Source organism: Erythrolamprus reginae, chromosome 1 (assembly GCF_031021105.1).
Source record: "Erythrolamprus reginae isolate rEryReg1 chromosome 1, rEryReg1.hap1, whole genome shotgun sequence".
NCBI lineage: Eukaryota > Metazoa > Chordata > Lepidosauria > Squamata > Dipsadidae > Erythrolamprus > Erythrolamprus reginae.
In genome coordinates, this window is record NC_091950.1 from 196,607,270 (window position 1) to 196,628,023 (window position 20,754).

The 20,754-nt window shown below is 36.5% G+C and overlaps 1 protein-coding gene across 2 annotated transcripts in view; it reads right to left on the reverse strand.

Moving 5' to 3' along the window:
* The window catches only part of CERKL (CERK like autophagy regulator), a 48,882-nt gene that overhangs the window by 15,614 nt on the left and 12,514 nt on the right, over nt 1-20,754 (reverse strand). For both annotated transcript variants that reach the window (XM_070731875.1, XM_070731876.1), the window contains exons 3-5: nt 12,727-12,858; nt 7,412-7,475; nt 5,132-5,274 (exon numbers count right to left, since the gene is read on the reverse strand). In XM_070731875.1, the coding sequence (XP_070587976.1) occupies nt 5,132-5,274; nt 7,412-7,475; nt 12,727-12,858 (339 nt within the window). The remainder of the gene's footprint in view (nt 1-5,131; nt 5,275-7,411; nt 7,476-12,726; nt 12,859-20,754) is intronic.

A 20,754-nucleotide genomic window follows, 5' to 3' on the forward strand; every position in this document is an offset into this window, starting at 1 on the left:
AAGGACTGTAGCTCTTGAAACAAAGAGTGAGTACCTTTGCTGCAGCCCAGTTTGGAGGCATTCTTTACAAACCTTGATGGGGGGGGTTTGAGACATTCGTTATCGGCTTGGCAGATCACCCGGATCTTTTGATCCTAAACAGACATTCTTCCGCTGTCATTGCGGCTCTCAGTCAGTTTGTAAAGCAATACATTTTGTTTTTCAGAAACCTCCAGTCTGTATGTGTGATTTTTGTCTTTCCTTGATGCTCATCCAGCCCTTCAGGCAAAACATACTTTGTTTATGTTTATACAAATACCTACTATCTTGTACATGTTTGACGAAACAAACAAACAAACACCTAATTGTGATGTATGAGCAAAGTATTTGTACTTCTGATTCAAACCCTAACTAATTATTTCATATATTTTTCTTCTCCCAGCAAAGTTTGAGAACTATACATTAGTATTCCTTGCCCTATTGACTTAGCGTTTTGGAAATATTGCCTAACCTATCTAACAGAGAAACAAAAGTGGGCAAAAAAGCAATTGGAACCAAGGAACTGCTGGCTTTTCCATTGAGTTTCCTTGTGGAAAGTTGGCAGGGAGCACTGGAAATTTATATACACTGCTCCAAAAAAAATAAAGGGAACACACAACACAATATAACTCCAAGTAAATCAAACTTCTGTGAAATCAAACTGTCCACTTAGGAAGCAACACTTATTGACAATCAATTTCACATGCTGTTGTGCACATTCAGCTTTCTACAGAAGAAAGTGTTCAATAAGAATATTTCATTCATTCAGATCTAGGATGTGTTCTTTGAGTGTTCCCTTTTTTTGAGCAGTATGCACACACATGCACACACACACACACAAATATGAATTGTGACTCAGCTTTAGTGAAATGCATTATCATTAGAATAACAGTAAAATGCTTATTGTGGTGGGCAGGTGGAAGGAGAAATTGTGCATTGCACAATTCACACGTTAACCAAGCTTGCACACTGCTGTTGTGTACATTAAACTTTGTACAGAACAAAGTATTCAATGAGAATATTTCATTCATTCAGATCTAGGATGCGTTCTTTGAATGTTCCCTTTATTTTTCTGAGCGCTGAGTGTGTGTGTGTATACTGCTCAAAAAAATAAAGGGAATTTATATATATATATATATATATAAATGGATTAATCCTTCCTCTTTCTTTCTTCCTTCCTTCCCTCCCTCCGTCTCTCCCTCCCTCCCTCTTTCCCTCCGATTCCTGTTGGCTTCCCCATTAGTTTTGCTTATGAGAAGCTTGTCTTTCCCTTATGATATACCATTTCACACAGTTAAAGGTTACAGGAACAAGAGTCTTATTAGTACATCAGTTTTATTTATCATTACAATGACTATTCTCTTGATAAACTTTTAATTGGTAGTGAAAAGATATTAGTATTTAATAAATATTGTTCAAATATTTACAGTTTTGATAGGAAAATGAAAGTAAAGGCTTGATAGGCAACTGAGAGTAAAGGCTTGGCAGGAAACTGAAAGTAAAGAGACACAATAGTGCAGTTGTTAGAATACAGTACTGCAGGCTACTTGTGCTGACTGCCGTTTGCCTGTTCGAATCTCACCAGGCTCAAGGTTGACAGCCTTCCATCCTTCCAAAGTTGGTAAAAGAAGGACCCAGATTGTTGGAGGCAATAGGATGACTCTGTAAACCTCTTAGACAAGACTGTAAAGCACTATAAAGTGGTATGTGAGTCTAAATGCTATTGCTATGTTATTACTCCTTTGGAGAATTCAAATATCCTATTCCCCTAGTGGCAGCTCTGGGTAGTAGTATTAAGAACTACAGTATTTATTAATAGCTATCACAGAAATATTTAAACCGTGGCATTTTTTTTCACACTACGTTCCAAACACATATTCCAAGAAATGATACAATCTACAATATTTTCTGCTTAACACTAATATTAACTTGCTAACCAATTTTCATTCCGAAGAATACCAAACAGCAAAAATAAAGACAAAAGTATCTATAGTTTACACAAAGCATGACTGATAAGGTACCAGACAGAAATTGTGAAGGGAAATGTCCTTTGAAGTATAAGCACTCCTGCAGAACAATTAACTTAATTAACCAGACATCATGAATATTCATAAGTCTGTTAATGTGTCCCTCATCCAAATAGATAAATGTGATGTAATGACTTCCTACTCATGCATATCTAAGAGTCTCATGAAAACTGCACCAATACTGTGATGCTTTGCCCAAGCCATAATGGAACTAAGTCTCAAAACAATATTTTACTCTCCACAAATTAATTGAAAACAGAAATATATTGGAAATGACTGATTTAAGACTGTAAGATTATATAGTCAATATATAAATTTCTTTTGTTTTATAGCAATTACATTCCTTTTCACTTGTCTTTCTATTTTTTCACCTTATTCAAATAAGTCTATTGAATTCCTTAGCTATTATTCATATTCATATTTTATGTGAATAAAAGCGAAAGAACTAAGTAGAGAAATAAACACTACTGTAATATAATAATTACAGCCATCCTTCATCTAATCTTTTTTATTTTGTCTATAATATAAATAGTATAGTATAAATTTATTTCATATAGATCTCAAACTCCTATGGAAACACATTTGACCAAGTATGAGGTATTTGAGGAAACAACAGCATACGTTCCCTATTAAAATTTAGGAAATGGATCACATCAAACACCTTCAAAATTCTATTTTTAAAGTTAAACTCAGATTTAGTCATTTAGGTTTTGCAAAAATATATGAAACAAATATTCAAACTCAAATAAAAGGTCCGTACAGAGAGTGATAAGGACAGCTGAGAAGATTATAGGAAGCTCGTTTCCTGTTATTCAGGATACTGTTTATAAACGCTCTGTGCTTAGAGCTCAAAGCATTGTTAGAGACTCCACACACTCACTTCATGGTCTATTTCTGTTGTTCACCTCTGGGAGGAGGTTTCAAAGTACCTCTAACCAGGATTACCAGATTCTGTAATAGCTTTGTACCTCATGCCATTTGTTTGGAAAACACTCTGCTGTACTCTATTCCAAACAATTTTAGTTAGGAAAAAAGATCCTACTTTATAGTCTTTGGACTACAAGGCTACTATATTCTACCTTCACTAAATTCAAAACAAACTTTTAAAATTAAGACATGTACTATGTGCAGCAATTTTTAAAAATAAATTACCTTCTTCTAGCCTGACAAAAGTCAGAGAGCTTTTATTTCTGTCACAGATCTATACTGACACAAAATTTCTCACTCCTGATAACACCTCTACTTAAAATACCAGTAATTACGTAAAAACATTAAAGGACAGAGAGCAAAATACTGGAAAAGTGAGATCTTGTTCTATCTAGGCCAGTTTTCTACCAGTTACTCTTATGCCTTCATCACCTCGAAGTTCAATTACTGCAACGCTCTCTACATGGGGCTACCTTTGAAAAGTGTTCGGAAACTTCAGATCATGCAGAACGCAGCCGCGAGAGCCATTGTGGGGCTTCCCAGATTCGCCCATGGCCTGCATTGGCTGCCGATCAGTTTCTAGTCACAATTCAAAGTGTTGGTTATGACCTTTAAAGCCCTACATGGCATTGGACCAGAGTACCTCTGGAACCGCCTGCTACCGCATGAATCCCAGCAACCGATAAGGTCCCACAGAGTTGGCCTTCTCCGGGTCCCGTCGACTAAACAATGTTGTTTGGTGGGCCCCAGGGGAAGAGCCTTCTTGTGGCGGCCCCGGCCCTCTGGAATCAACTCCCCCCGGAGATTAGAACTGCCCCCACCCTCCTTGTCTTTCGCAAACTACTCAAGACCCACCTTTATCGCCAGGCATGGGGGAGTTGAAACACCTTCCCCCGGGCTTTTATATTTTGTTTGGTATGTATGTGTTGTTTGGTTTTTAAATATGATAGGGTTTTATATGCTTTCTTTTTTAATATTAGATTTGTATCGCTATAACATTGTTTTTATTATTGTTGTGAGCCGGAGAGGGGCGGCATACAAATCTAATAAATAATAATAATAATAATTATTATTATTATTAATATTATTAATATTATTATTAATATTATTATTAATATTATAATAATAATAATAATAATAATAATAATAATAATAATAATAATAATTATTATTATTATTATTATTATTATTATTATTATTATTATTTACAATCAAGATATTTGATCGGTTACTTTCTTTCTTATAATTTACATAATTTCACATTCCTTACCCAGTAATCACTTTATTCTTACTCAGAAAATACCTTTATTTGTCAATTGAAAATGCACAAAACAGAGAAAGATGTGTATCATCTCCAGGAACACTGATTTCATTTCCCTATTTGTATCATAATATGCTCCAGAGAGCTTTGATCTTCCAGAGATGATATGATGACATGTAGAGAAAAGGGAGAAAGAATGGCACGCTTCTCTTTATGTTAAAATTTTACTTTTGAACTGATGACATAGCGCATAAACATTGGTTCTATATAATTATTATAGTTCATATGTAATATGAATTATCTGACCTCTAGAGATAGTTTAGGCTGTTAGAGGGATCTTCTCAGAGTTGCCATCTCTATGCACATGGATATTTCAACAATTAACCAAGATGATTCAGGTTTGCTATCTCTTCAGCTTTGTTCATAAAGTGACATAGTAGCCAGTATATTTGCTACACAGTACTTACATAAACGGTTCTTACATTAAAGGCAAGGATTGATTTTATAGTAACCATACTTAAATGCAGTGAAGGACTACCAATTTTTTTACTATAATACTGTGGGCGTGGCTTATACAGGACACCCTGCATTTTCTTTCAACATCTTTCAGTGCAAATTGGGTGCTCTGGGGTGGAGCTCCATTTTCGCTACCCCACTGCATCCCGTCCCCCCACCCCGTCCAGGCAGTAGCCCACTCCTGCTTAAATGACAAATGAGAATGACAAAGAAAATAATTCCCACAGCTACTGAATTAACAAGATAACCCATGTATCATGGATTCATCGGAAGCAAAAAGTAAGAAAACAATGTGCAAATCATAATACCTATTTAAATTCTAATAGAGATTATTATTCATTACACCTTCTTCCTATTAGTAACTACCTGCATGTACTCTCACCTGCTGGTATTATCCCAAGTGGAAGTTGCGATTTAACTGGTACAAATGCATTATCACAATTCTTTCCAGCATCCATCTGGGCTCTAACCAAAAGACCATGAGCAATCTCACTGACAGTGCCATCTCCACCAACACAAACCACCCTACGAAGTAATGAAATAATACATGTAAGGTGATTTAGAGTCAAGCATTAAACATTATTAGAAATCTATTATCTTTTTCAGATAACTTATTAGCCAAGTTTAATTTTTATCTCTACAGAGAAAATAGTTTCCACCTCAATTTTTGTTTATTAGTGCAGTCTGATAAGAACAGTCACCCTATATACCTGTTGTTGGTCTTTTAAATCATCCTTTCCTCCTTTGCAATCCTTTTTTCCCCATTTTTCTCCACCATTTATTTATTTATTTATTATTTGGATTTGTATGCCGCCCCTCTCCGAAGACTGCATCAATCTGCATTGCATCCTAATAATGAATTATATGAAATACCGTTCTTGTTTTAATTAAAAAGCCATCTCGTTTGTGACAGTAATTAATTTTTCAAAAACTCATCATTATTAAATATTTGTAAAAAGGCATGAAATCTACCAGATGAAATGCCTTAGACAATATATCAAATAAGAGTCAAAAGTTGTTTAGGGAGATATCTTCCTGATCTCTTTTATTTCTGGAACATTTTCCCTTTTAATAATTTGCCAAAAGGGCATGCAAACTATATAGCATACTGTTGAAAACATTTGCAAATCTAAGCAGATGATAATATAAATGAGGCAGGGTCAGATTCTATTAGCCTTTCATTTCTGCAGACACTTGTTGAATTTTTCTCTGAACCTGAGCTCTAATAGAGGGATCCACTACCAGGCTGTGGCCTATTCAGAATTGGGCTCCATGAGTAGCTGGCTGGAGTGTGCCCATACACACTCACTTGCATATGCACCAGCCCGCCGCTCACACCGGCCCATCACTCATGCAAGGGCTGCATGCCCATTGGCCTGCCACTCACGTAGCTCAGTTCCCCTCCCCCCACCTTAACCACGCTGCCCAGCCGCAAAGGTTGGCCGCTGCTGCTCTAATACATTATTCGAAAAACTTTGAAATTCTTCTCAGTAGAAGATTGCTTTCTAACCAATTATGACTTATAATAGTGACTACATGGGGACATTCAGCTGAGCCCCCTTTTATCATTGCATGAGTTTTTAACATCACATATTATAACTATAAACTATTTCAGGAGAACTTCTGCTCTTAAAAGCGAAGTTAAGGCCTGTACTGTAGTGATAAAGGCAGCAAAGCATCAGTGCTTCCACAACTTTACCGGGTTGGCAGAATGTCATCTAGTGCCTCTATTTAAGGTGGGCATCATTCTATTGGAGAAGGATGGCTAAGATGACCCCAACTCCCTAGTAGGTCTGATGCTGGTCCTAAATGGGATTGCTTTTTCCCTCAACATGCAGAACAGCAGCTAAAGCGTCTCCCAAATTCATAGCTCTTACCTGACTACTGGAAAGATTCTTTGCCAGGCTTCAACTGATACAGTCTTGCAGTCTATGCTAGAGGAGGATAAGGCCCTAACAAACAAGCCCCTCAGTATTTCAAGACAGCTTCTGAAGACTACCAATATTGGTAGTCCTTGTCTTACAATGAGTCTGTTAGCAACCATTCCAAGTTGCAACAAACCTTCCGAAAGGTACTTACAACCCAGGCCCAAAATTCTGAAGGCTGATTGTTTTTGGTGAAGCCCTATAGAGGTTAAATCCACAATGTCTATGAAAAGTCCTTTGTGAATGAAATATTTCAGTCCTGTGTGAGTAGCCCAGGAAGGTATGCTCTGTGGCTTCTCCCCTAGGAACTTCAGAAGGATGATAGGCCAAAGCAGGCCAATTCTGTGGGAGTCCTTCCCTGCCCTGACCCTCTGGAACAATTTATTCATTAATTTATTGTATTCATATGCCACCCAACTCTCGAAGGACTCTGGGCGGCTAACAGACAAAAACATCTTAAAACGAACATTGTACCATCCTTAACATTATAGACATCAAAACATTAAGCGTTAAAAGCAGTTTAAAACTCCTTCATATCATTTCATAGTCCGATCTCGCCAGTTGCGACCATGAGATCAGTGGCCCCAGGCCTGCCAGAAAAGGACAGGGTATAAACAAAGAAACAAATGCACATATTTCACAAATTATTTTTTTTAAAAGACTGGTGCTCTTCTCAGCCTTTTGCTCAAAGTAACAGTATCGTTACAGTAAGAAGGTGGTTTTAAAAAAAATCTTACCCATGGAAAGAATTTAGGTCACATTCCTTGAGCAGTGCAAGAGCGTGGCCTTCGTATTCAGTAACTATGTAAAAAGAAAGACCCCATAATTTATTGTAAAACTAGAACAATTGATGCCCATTTAAATAGTATTGAGCTTCTTAAACAGACCTGGGCAAAGTGCGGTCCGGGGGCCAGATGTGGCCCGCCCGCTGTCTGTGACCGGCCCACGGAGGTTGGAAGGAAGGAAGGAAGGAGAAATGGAGGGAGGAAAGAAGGAAGGAGAAATTCTCTTTCCATGCCCTTTTGCAAAAGTCCAATAAATGCTCATTTTTTAATTGTTCATTAGTTTCATTAGCCTTTCCAAGAAATTTAAAGCAAACCCCCCACTCCACCTCTCAAGGGGAAAAAGGGGAGGAGGAGGAGGAAGAAGAGGAATCCAAAGCTACTTTCAGGCAAAGCCTCCACTATGTTTTCTCAACTGACAATGTAGGTCAGTTGAAGAGAAGCACCTGAAAGGAATATTTTGAAAGAGAAGTAAAGAACTGCCCAAAAGCAGAAGTAAAAGGCAGAGAAATTCAGAGAGACAGAAGCTTCTCTCCATCTGGAGAAGGAAGGAAGGAAGGAAGGAAGGAAGGAAGGAAGGAAGGAAGGAAGGAAGGAAGGAGAAATGGAAGGAACAAGGAGGGAAGGGGTGGGCAATTATATATAATTATATTAATATAATATAATATAATGTAATGTAATGTAATATATAATTATAATTTATAATTATAATATAATTAACTCAGTTCTACCCAATAACTGAGTTAATTATATTAATCTGGCCCTCTAAAACCATCCCAATTTCTCATGCGGTCCCATGGCAAAATTAATTGCCCACCCCTGTTCTTAAAGATAGACAAGTCTTAGAAGATCCAATCTGGGCCAGTCATCAGGACCAGAGGTTTTAACTTCCAAGCTTTTAGGCTCATGCTGGAGCTCCTCCTCAGGGAACTTCTCTGTGCACTCTCGACTGTTCTTTGTGTGACATTTATATGGTGGCTGTAGTGTGCAGCTTTTTAGATGGAGATTGGGGCATTGATGGCTGGCTATGAAACACAATCTACATTTAAAAAACTTTGCACAACACACAACAGCCATCATATAAATACCACATACAGTGAGCAGCCAGAGCACATACAGAAGTTCCCTGCAACCTGAGTGTGAAAGCTTAGAAGACAAAACCTTTGGTCCTGGTGGCTGACTCAGATTGGATCCTGCAACATTATGCTGGGACATGTATATTCACCCACAATTCTTAGAATCGCTTTCCAGAGACTTGCTGGGGACTCAATGAATTCCCTCTTCTACCATTCCTTAGAAAAAGATTACCAAGTTTCAACCAAGCTTAATTTGAAATATTGTTTGCTTCTGCATGCCCACAGACCTGAACAAACCATCATCAGATGCTCTGCTGAAGGTAGTGCTACCTACCAAGGAATGACAAGCGAATGAATAAGAAAAAGAATAGAAAGAATAGCCTTCCTTGCAAAAGAATAGCCTTTTGCCCATTATAGCCCCAGTTATAACATATCCTCAGCAATGTCTCCTGGTGGTTTCTTTCTTATATAAGGCATTCGAAATAGCTGTTTCACATTAAGGATGGGATATTTTAACCATGTTGGGGTATTTTAAATATTCAGAGATTAAAATATTAACCCCCAAAAATCAAAACCACCTATTTCAAATGCAAGCAGCTAGTCTAAATTTGAAACAATGGTTTCAAAATGGAAATGTGTAATTCAAGACATTTTGTACACCATTATTGATAGGTTGATTAAAGCCTATTGGCAAGAATTTCTAACACTTAATTATTTAACCAATCTATATAATTTCTTCCAACTACAGAATGGTTTCTTCTATTAGAATTTTGGTACTGAAATGTTGAAATTTTAACTGACAGACTATCTCGGATAATGAGCAATGAGTTCAATTTAACTCCTGTAATATATTAGAAAACATATTTCTAAATTAAAAGAATCCTGAGACACTATAAACTTCCATGATAAATGCAACTTTTTGCACCTGCCTCTTGTTTGTGGATCTTATTTGCTCTTTAATAACAAGGAAAAATAGATATTATTTCTAATAGAAGTAGCTTTATCACACATAGTCCCATTATCTTAGTTATTACTTTATAAAATATAAATCTTTGCCTCAATTTGAACAAATGAAATATGGAAAGAATAAAGCTGGGGACCTAGTAACAAAATAATATAACATAAGGAGCTGATGGATCACATACACATCAGAATCTGTGGCCTCAGAGGAAATGAATTTTTAAATGTATATTGCTGCTGTTGGTTGCTATTATGTGCAGTACAATAAACACCAGCAAATAAAGAATAAAGTGGCATAATGCAGATGGTATAAAGTATTATAACCACATGTACAATTTTCTGGGCCATGGTTGCCAGAAGAGGCAGCCCAGCTGTATCCACTCATCAAAGGTTTCTGGTGACTGATACGACAATTCCAGATGGATTTTTTTGTGTAACAATGTACATTACTATATCCAAGGTTACATTAATATTTCATTCTTAGCGGTCTTTGGTGTAGTACGTTCCATCATTTCCAGTGTTTTTGTTGATGTTTAAATTCACTGGATAAATGATGCATCAGTGTAAAATCCCAGTGTTAACATGCTTTAATATATTTAGTTGTTATACTTTAATAAATTTACTAATTGCATATGATTTATTTTTACAGGTCACCTAATTTATTATAGTAAATATATTCTTAACGGTGAGAAAACACATTATTGTATAAAATAACATCAATTAAATTATGCATGTGTCACACCATATCCAAATCTTAAAGGCCAGAGTTAATACTGTGCAAAGCCCAGATGCAGCACTTTGACGCTATCATTCTCTGTGCATACTTCAAATCTGAGCAGATGAGTTGATAGAGCATTGAAATAACAACACAGTGATTTTATGTATCACTAGGATACATAAACATTGGGAAGATATATTTATAGCTCCAACCTTCCCATTATCTGTATGTGTGCACCATCAAGAGAGTGTTGATTCCTAGCAATTGCCTTGACTAGTCCCTGCAGTGTTCTTGGCAAGATTTTTGCCATTGCTTGTTTCCTGGAGCCCAGAGAGAGGGATTGCTCCTAGGTAACTCACCCATTCTAACCTAGTGCCTTAACAATGACATCGAACTGGTTTAGTTGCCTAAATCATAGACCTTAATGTTCAGTAGACTGAATGATACATTCCAATCTATTGAATAATAAATTTAACAAAGGCATACATCCTTTTCTTTTACTGAATCAAAGAGAAGAAATAGAAAGCAATACAAAACAAAAAAGTTATCACTGCAATGAGATACAGTAGAGTACGCTGGAACATGATCAGTGGTGGGTTGCTCCTGGTTTGGCAAACTGGTAGTGGCGGCGGCGATAGGCCGTGCCTACTCGCCGGGATACTTCTCCGCGAGTGTGGCCATGAGTGAACCAGTAGCAACGGGATTTACAACTCATTATTGCTACACTTTAAAATACAGGTCCATTTTAGTTGTGCAATAAGATATGAAGTATTTGTTCTTTTTTTCAATTAACTCAGCTTTGTTATTGCATATGAAGCAGGAAATATTGTTATTTTTAATTATGACTCATCCTAGGGAAGCTCCAGGAAGTAAAAGTAATCAAATCTGCCAAAGTAAGCTGCCTGGACCAACAAAGCTTCAGAATTGAGTTATTTCCATGGTTGCATGCTTTACAAAGTTTTAAACCACAAACATTTATTATAATCTAGTTAACCCTAAAAGCACCAAAAATGTAGTCTAGTTAACTTATTTTTATTGTACAACACACTCAAATATGTAAAAAAAGTATTATTTTAAATCATGTTTAAGTAGTCCACTATTCTTACTTTTGGAAGAATATATTTCTGTGTGATTGTCAATATATGATGATCAAATTATACTGTTGTAAAAATAACTAGTTCAATAAACCTGAAGTCCTTGTAATTGTTGAATTCTCCTGAAGGAGTGCTAGCCAATAAAACCAGCAGTATTCTTTGAATTATTATTAGATATCACCAAATTTTTATATATGGCATATATTTAATGTGAACGTCTCAGTTTTAAAAAATTCACTTCTACTTTAAAACTAGTAATTAATGTTATCCACCACAGTAGATTAAACCAGCTGTAACAAGGGACATGCCATTTTTGAACCAAGGTACACATATTTTTCAGAATATAAGACACACCTTTTGACTCCCCAAAAGAGAGTCAAAAACTGGGTGCATCTTATATTCCGAATATAGCCCCGTCCATCTGCCACCCTTCAGAGGTTTTAGGCACACTGCATTTTTGGGTGGTTCCAGGTGGCAAGGATTTTCACTTCCACTCGTGGCCAGGGGTGGAGAAATCATTTCCCACCCCACCCACTCCAGTTAAATGCCCAAAATTGCTTTTTGCTTGTTATGTTCCCCCAAAATTAAGGTGTGTCCTATACTCCAATGCATCTTATACTCTGAAAAATACGGTACCTCAAAGGAACTAATTTACAGAATGTGTCCTAGGGTACGTGGCTCCCAAGAGAATGAAATTTGGTTAAGTTGTGGCTGCTTCAGTCCTGCTGGGCTGCTGCTGTAGTTATATGACCATTTTCAACATTCCACGTCAATTCCCAGCCCCTCACACAATCCACCACTTTCTCCCCATCCAACTATAGCCAGTTACCCTCCTGATGGGAAGGGAAGAGAGGGAGGAAGAGGGAGAAAGGAATCCCTGCACTATTCCCAATGTATACTATCCACCCAACTGCCCCCAGGAGGGAGGGAGGAACGGAGATTTTGAATGCTCTCTGCCAGCTTCCTACATGGTAATTCAATAGGGAAGCTGGCAGGACGTCAGCAGTTGCTTCCACTCCCACTGTTTTTTTATCCACTTGTGGTCACTCGGCTTCTCTGTTTAGGTAAGGAAATATCTCCTGATGAGAAAACATGGCTTTTCTAATATTCAATACATATTGAAACCAGCATCGTATTTCCAAAATGAAAATATTTAAAACAAAAACAGGCAAAGGGACTTCCACAGAACACCAGTCCCATATCTGATAAGCAATGTGCTCTGTTCAATAGGGGGTGGATTTATGCAAATAGGCCTCTAGATTGAAAAACTGCTTTCCTAGTATTGCTTTTCCAAAATAATCCCTATAAAATTCAGTAGGACATACTTTGTCACAGCCTGTCCACTGAAACACAAATATCTCCAGTATTAGTCAGTCATGCATTGTACTAATGGATTAAACCAAAGTCTCTAAAGCATCTTACCAGTAACGTCAGTCACGATGTCAGCCAGTTTGAAGAGGGGAGAAACTTGCTCATAATAAATCCGAGTAGCTTCTTTTTTATGGCTAATTGGATTGATAAATACTTTTAATGACTTTGGCCGATTTGGAAACCCTAAAAACAAACAAATGTCACAGCACCTTTGATAACAGGAAGTACAGTTTCATAGGAAACAAGCAGACATTTATGCATTTCTGGAACCATGCAGCTTTTAAGAGTTCTTCATAACCATGGCAGGGGGTGAGGGGAAGGATTTATTCATTGGATTTATATGTCACCCCTCTCTGAGGACTCGGAGCGGCTTAAAAAATATAAAAACAATGTGAACTTCCTAATCCAATTGAATTAAAACTAGTTACTCTAAAAACACCAATAATATTAAAATCAATCATTACCATTCACACAACAGGCATACATCACATTCGCCAGCCAGGGGACTAGAGTCTAATAGCCCCAAGCCTGGCGGCATAAATGAGTCTTAAGACTCTTGCGGAAGGCGGGTGGGGGCAGTGTGAATCTCTGGGGGGAAGCTGATTCCAGAGGGCCGGAACTATCACAGAGAGGGCTCTTCCCCTAGGCCCCGCTAGGTGACATTGTCTCGTTGATGGGACCTGGACGAGAGCAACTTTGTGCGACCTGACCAGTCGCTGGGACTTATACGGCAGGAGGTGGTCTTGCAAGTAATCGGGTCCAATGCCATGTAGGGCTTTGTAGGTCATAACCAACACTTTGAATTGTTTCCGGAAACCAATTGGCAGCCAATTCAGTCCGCGGAGTGCTGGAGAAACATGGGCATACCTGGAAAGGCCAATGGCCACTTGCGCAGCTGCGTTTTGCACAATTTGCAGTTTCCGAACACGTAGACAGCTGCTCTTTAGCCCCATGTAGAGAGCATTGCAGTAGTCGAACCTTGAGGTGATAAGGGCATGAGTGACTGTGAGCAAAAAGTCCCTGTCCTAATAAGGCCACAACTGGTGCAACAAATGAACCTGGGCAAATGCCGCCTTCGCCACAGCTGAAAGACGATGTTTCAAAGTCAACTGTGGATCAAGGAGGACACCCAAGTTCCGGACCTCTATGAGGGTTCAAAAGTCCCTCCCCAGGGTAATGGACGGACAGATGGACATGTCCTTGAGAGACAGAACCCACAGCCACTCCGTCTTGTCGAGGTTGAATCTGAGCCTGTTAACACCCATCCAAACCCTAACAGCCTCCAGACACCGGCACATTACTTCCACTGCTTCACTGAGTGGGCATGGGGTGGAAATGTATAGCTGAGTATAATCCTGAGTAAATAATCCTGATACAACTAGAGCACTGACCCACTTGTGTGTTTGTAGCTGACAATACCTACTTTAAGTGAGTCACCATCAAGAGCATTATGCAGCAGCTATAATAAAAAAAAGATTTTAGGTCACAGTTCAAACTTGAAAGAGGGAGAGTGATAAATTGAGAAGAGAATTGTCTCCTGGGAGAATAAGAGGAAGTGCCTCTCAGCAAGGATTTGATAATAGTACTCCTTCACAGTTGGTGTAGAGATTTGATACTACAATTTTCAGGATTTACAGATTATGTATCATGGCACACAGAAGGAGCAGGTGCAATAGAAATCTGCCCTTGATTAAAAGATTTTAAAAGGGGGCACAGGGCAAAAGGATATGCAAAAATCAAACCAATTTTATTCACATTGAAATAAAAATAAAATTTGAGGTTATTTTCCTGTTTAATTTTTTAAAATAATCTATTAATTATCCTTATTTCAAAATTAATTTCATTCATCCCAAATTCTATTTATATTTATTTCTGGGGGGATTTCACAAAAGCAAAAGGGCATTTCTTCTACAGTATAAAAGTTAACTTTCCAAACAAAGAAATAAGCATAAAAGCTATAATGAAACAATTCATTTTTTTCTATTTTGTACTATAATTATAATACAATATTATTACAGTTCAACTACAGTCGTGAAAAAAAGTTGCCCAAGTAGAATAGAAATGTTCACATTCATATTTTTTAAATCTTGAAATTGTTGATTCATAAATAGTTAAGTTTTGAGAAAGCAATCTTTCTCTGCTACCATGCCCTTTGTTCAGACCTTCCCAGAATTGTTACTGCCTGTTGTGCTAGCTGTGAACATCTAGGAGTGACTGTTCATAGGATATGCAATTGGCATAGTTTCTTCTTCTATACACAAATGTTGGTACGTTCTGACTTCCTGTTCTTCTCCAAGCTTTTGTCTGAAAAGATACAATGCTAACTGTGCTGAACTATCCAGTATAAATGCCAGTTACTGTTTATGTGATCCAAAGTTGATCCTTCAGTTTTATTAATTGCCAGGACAAGTTATAGATTTATAAGAAAGTGTTATCTTAGCATTATGAGAGGAAATGATATGAAAAATAAATTAAATCCAGTACTGAAAGTACTTTCCCTGCTTTTTGAGTTCTATATTATGGTATTGTGTGTACAGATGCTACCTGCAATCACGTCCAATTCATTAATCTTGTTTGAATTTTTCTTTAAAAGCATCTTAAGTGCGCCCTTCAATTTGGATGGATATAGTGACAACTGATCCTAATCTGAGGACCTATTGTAACCTAAACAATTTAAGAAATTCTACTTCAATCATCAGAATAATACCGGTAGTCCTCAACTTACAGTCACAATTAAACCCAAAATTTCCATTGCTAAGCAAGGCAGTTCTCAAGTGAGTTGTGCCTCATTTTACCAGAGTTGTTAAGCAAATCACTGCAGTTGTTAAGGGAATCATACAGTCATTAAACAAACTTGGCTTCTCCCATTGATTTTGCTTGTCTGAATCTGGCTGGGAAGTTAGAAATGATAGTTACATGACTCCGGGATGTTGCAACCGTCAAACACATGCCAGTTGCTAAGCAACCAAATGTTGGTCACACAACCATGGGGATGCTGCAACAATCATAAGTATGAAAACCTGTCATAAGACCTATTTTCAGAGCCACTGTAACTTCAAACAGTCACTAAATGAATGGTGGTAGGTCAAGGTCTACCTATAAATTCCTTTGATTATTTTGCCTATACATTCTGTAACAGATTATACTTGACATTCTCATTTTTGTAAGGATGATGTGGCTTGTGGTGCATCAAGATTTATTCTCTAAAGAGAAATGTGCAGATGATGTGGTTCAAGAATACAAGTTCTGGTGCTCTTAGTTCCTTAATTAAGGAATTAATTGCTTAATGTTAAATGCATTTTCTCTGTTTATTTCACAGAAAATGATTGATTCTACAGGAGAGTCCTGTCCCTCTTATCTCACATCCATTAAGTTTGTGTTACCAATCTTCCACATGTATTCATAATTGTCATGTGTGAATTTTTCGTTTTCGAATGCTTATTTATATTTTGCTTTATAAAGCAGTCCAAATCACTATTTAATTTATTGGTCCACAATTTATTAATTTATTGGTTCAAGCATTCAGCTAGGTCAGTTGTTTCTTCTTCTCTTACCCTAAAATCCAGATGGGCCTACAGTCTTAAAGCCTATACATTTGTGGGACAAGCAGAAAGTATTTTTCAATTTACTGATAGCTCTCAGGATAATTTGTCACTTATTTCCAAGTATCTCATAGCTTCAGTAATATTCCTTCCAAATATACGGACTCTAAAATAACTCAAAAATGAAGAAAACCCTAAGATAATCAGGAACATGACTGTTTTTGAAGAACTGGGAGTTCCATTTTATTTTGTTATTTTTTCAGAATAAATTTATGCAGCGATGATGAATTTTAGGTCTACATCATTTGACTAATTCCAACTGAAGAATCTGTCATTTGTTCCAATTACACAAAAAACAAATCCAAGTAGAGTTTGCAAGTCTAAAATTGCCCATTTCAGATAAGCATTAACCAGTCAGACAAACTTAATTAAGCCTCTTCCAGTACTATGAAAAGCATTGGGAATTCCATTTTACTCCTTTATCTGCCTTACATAAAAATGATCTGTACCAGGCAGGTTGTTTTATCTCTTGAAGTGGTCGCACAATTAAAGACTCTAGAAAAAGCAATGTTTATAATACATTGAAGAGCTTTCAATAAAGAAATAGAAGACAATAAAGAAACTGTCTGCGACAGACAATCACTCTCATGTATGGAGGGTGACACAACATGTGAGGCTCTCGTACTCATCTCTGCATCTCTAAATGTGGGAAAATTGTCTTTCTCCACAACAAATGGAGTGGATTGTAAATAAGGTTTGTCTGAGGCAGTACCTAGATTTTGGGTTAAGGAAATGAGCAGGGAAGGACTGAGTGAACTCGAATCAAATGAACATTAGGAACCATACAAAACAGTTCTAGATTTGGGAACTAAGGTCCTAACACAATAATTAGTGCATGGAGATGACAACAGAGGTCTGCCCTTCTTATTACTTGTGTAAGCTCCTTCAGTCATTTCATTTAAAAATCTAAATGAAGGGCAAGGGAAGGATTTTGCAGACACAAGGCTTATTCTTAGTCTGATTAGCTAATAATTTTAAATCAGCAAATATCTCATCAAAGTATCAATAATACTCTGAGCATTCCCTAATTTATTTGCTTTCTATAGCTGCCTATCTCAAAAGTGGCTCTACCTGACATACTTCATGAAATCATCTAACATATTTTCCTCTTCCCCAATGAGATTATTCGGCCAACTTTTAATTTAAAAAACTTAGCATGTTTAAATATTAAGCGTTAAGTGTTTCAGCTCTCTCTGCAAACATATAGAAGGTACTGTACAGGTTTGATAGCATCATAACCTACATTTATTTTAAGAGTTTATTGTAGCTTTCTTCCCTAAACTGAAGTAGTGCTTCTGTAGAGAATAGCCAACTGTTCCTCTGCTGGTAACAAATGTGCTAATATGCACTAGTTTAAACTTGATCTATCAGTGAATGAATCAATGAACCATGAAAAGTAGGGGTTAATCAGGGTGTTCTCAAAACAAAGACTCCTAGGCCAGCAGGGACGCTACCGTCAGACACACATCTGTGCTGCTTTCAGTATTTAGTTTTATGGCAGCAGGTTTATGTTTACCAAAGTTCGGAGCCCAAAGTGATGTCACTGTCATATATATTATTAATCTTTTATACTAGCAATAAGAAAACTGCTACGTGGAGACTGTAATAATGACACGAATAAACAGTTTTCATGCTAACTAGAGATACAACATAGTTGATGTACAACTGTTAATGTATAACATTAATAGGATAATTAACTCTTCATGCATGAAGCTTTAGACACCCGTATTAAAGCTCAGTGTGGGAAACGTTCTATAAAAGAGATTCAATAACACTTGCTCATATCCATAACCATTCCACTTTTATTCTGAAAAGACCATTTTGCTAACATGTTTTGTTTTAGAAATCAAATTTGGAAAGTTAGGACAAACAATATACTGTAGTTTCATCTTAGGAGCCCTTATCACAGATACAATGAAAGCATTGAAACTATCCTATTCTAGTTTTAATGTTTTATAGCAGTATTTCATAAAACAATCAACATTATCTTTCATAATATATTTAGAATTATATCCCAGTGAACTGTAAATCCTAGTTTTAATTTAAAAGTTTTGAAAACTGTTAATGGGACATATCAATGTACACTACACTAAGTATCAAAGCATAATCAATGAACATTAAATCATAACAAAGTTCAACACGATCATCTTTGATACATTAATACCTGTCATCTTAAAATAAAGGAAAAAATATTAACAAAATAGACTATTATTCATCAACAAAAGTATTATTATTGTCTCTAGATAGTTTCAACTTTGGGACATGTGCAAAACCAATATGATGAATATTTAAGATACAATATATGTCTTAGGTTTTTTGTAAGAAACTGGTTGTAAGATATAACAGAATCCTTCATATCAGAAGGTTTAATCTTTAATTTTAATTATAGAGCTTTCATTTTTATTTTTATGTTTTTTAGTATAAAACCAACATTTATAACAATCTGATTACATGCAGATATAGTTCAACATCTATTTTTACAATGCCATTAGACAGTCATGGACCTAATAAGAACATCGTGGGGCTTCCAAGATTCGCCCACGTTTCTTCAACACTCCGTGGCTTGCATTGGCTGCCGATCGGTTTCTGGTCACAATTCAAAGTGTTGGTTATGACCTTTAAAGCCCTACATGGCAGTGGACCAGAGTACCTTCAGAACTGCCTGCTACCGCACGAATCCCAGAGACCGATAAGGTCCCAGAGTTGGCCTTCTCCGGGTCTTGTCGACTAAACAATGTCATTTGGCAGGTCCCAGGGGAAGAGCCTTCTCTGTGGTGGCCCCGACCCTCTGGAACCAACTCCCCCCGGAGATTAGAACTGCTCCCACCCTCCTTGTCTTTCGTAAACTACTCAAGATTCACTTATACCGCCAGGCATGGGGGAGTTGAGACACCTTTCCCCCAGGCTTTTTTATACTTTGTTTTATGTTTGGTATGAATGTGCTGTTTGGTTTTTTAAATAATGATAGGGTTTTATATGTTTTTTAATATTAGATTTGTTCCATTACTATTGTGTTTTTTATTACTGCTGTGAGCCGCCCCGAGTCTTCGGAAAGGGACGGCATACAAATCTAAATAATAATAATAATAATAATAATAATAATAATAATAATAATAATAATATATACTATCAAATTAATAATCACTCTTTTGATACAAAATGAAATACTGAAGGTCAGGTAATATAAAGTACCTGTTTATATAACTATGTATGATTCTATTTCAGTACTTGGAATACTGAAAAATTAAGAAAAGAAATTAGCAAAAAAAGAAGAGCTCAATAAATGAGAACACAATTCTGAGTATTAAAGCAGTATTAATAAAGTTCAACCAAAGTACCACAATCACAAAATGCTATCAGGAAATGGCAGGAATGATCAAGGATGCAGAAGAGGTTTTTTGGTACAGTTCCCAGTTATACAATTCTCTCCCTTAGGACTATAAACCTAATCACTTAAAAAAGGAGGTAAAACATTTTAATTCTATCTTACTTTTAACAGTATATAATTTGTAACATAATTTTAAATTTTTCTTACTCAGGTTATACTATTTTAATTTTATTCTTAAATTTGCTTTTGGCCTTTGGACCAAAAGATAACAAAAATATTGTTTATCATATTTTTTTCTAGGATATCAAATTACTGTTGTCAAATATTTATAGCATTACAGATCTTGATTTATGGGAATAGTGAGAAATGTTTTAGAAAGACAGTCATTCCAAAAAGTAATCCCCATTTCCTTTATATCTCATATGTAGAGATTAAAAAACCTGTATTGTCAATTAATAAATAGAACCCTGAAACAAACAAAAATAATCCTGGTGATGTTCTGAAAGACCCTGAAAATCTTGTTGTCCCAAACCTTGGGATGGAGGAGATGGAGACTTCTTATTTGAGGTGTTGTAATATTTTGCATATGTATTGGTGTGTTGTCTGGATTTTTGGATCGGTAGTTATAATTATCTTTTTTAATAATTATTTTTCTTCTATTCTTTTTTATTGTGTTTTTTCCTGCTGTTTTTTTAATTTTTGAGCTGTGTGGAATCACTTGGAGTCAAATCGGATGGATGAACAACTAAATAAATAAATCAACACTGTACTAACTCAGTTACAACAATGAACTAGTTATTATAAGGATGGCTTCACAATAAAAATTAATTCATGGGAAACATTGTTTATAAAATGTTGCCCAAGTCAGATACAATCTCCCTTATCATTTAAAAATAAATAAGACATTCATTTTTTCAAAACAAAAAGGGGGTTTGCAAATCAGCTTAACCATTTTTAAAACAGTTTAAAAGATTAATTCTAAAACGGTAGCATAGAACAAATACAAAAATAATTGGAATAAATTTTAAAAGCTACAACAGCACCGCACCTAAATAGAATTCACTAAAAGCCCACCTAGCTGCATCAAAAACAACAGAATTATATCTAATCTTTTTCCCTGGGTTGTCAGGCCTCTTTTTGTGAACATCC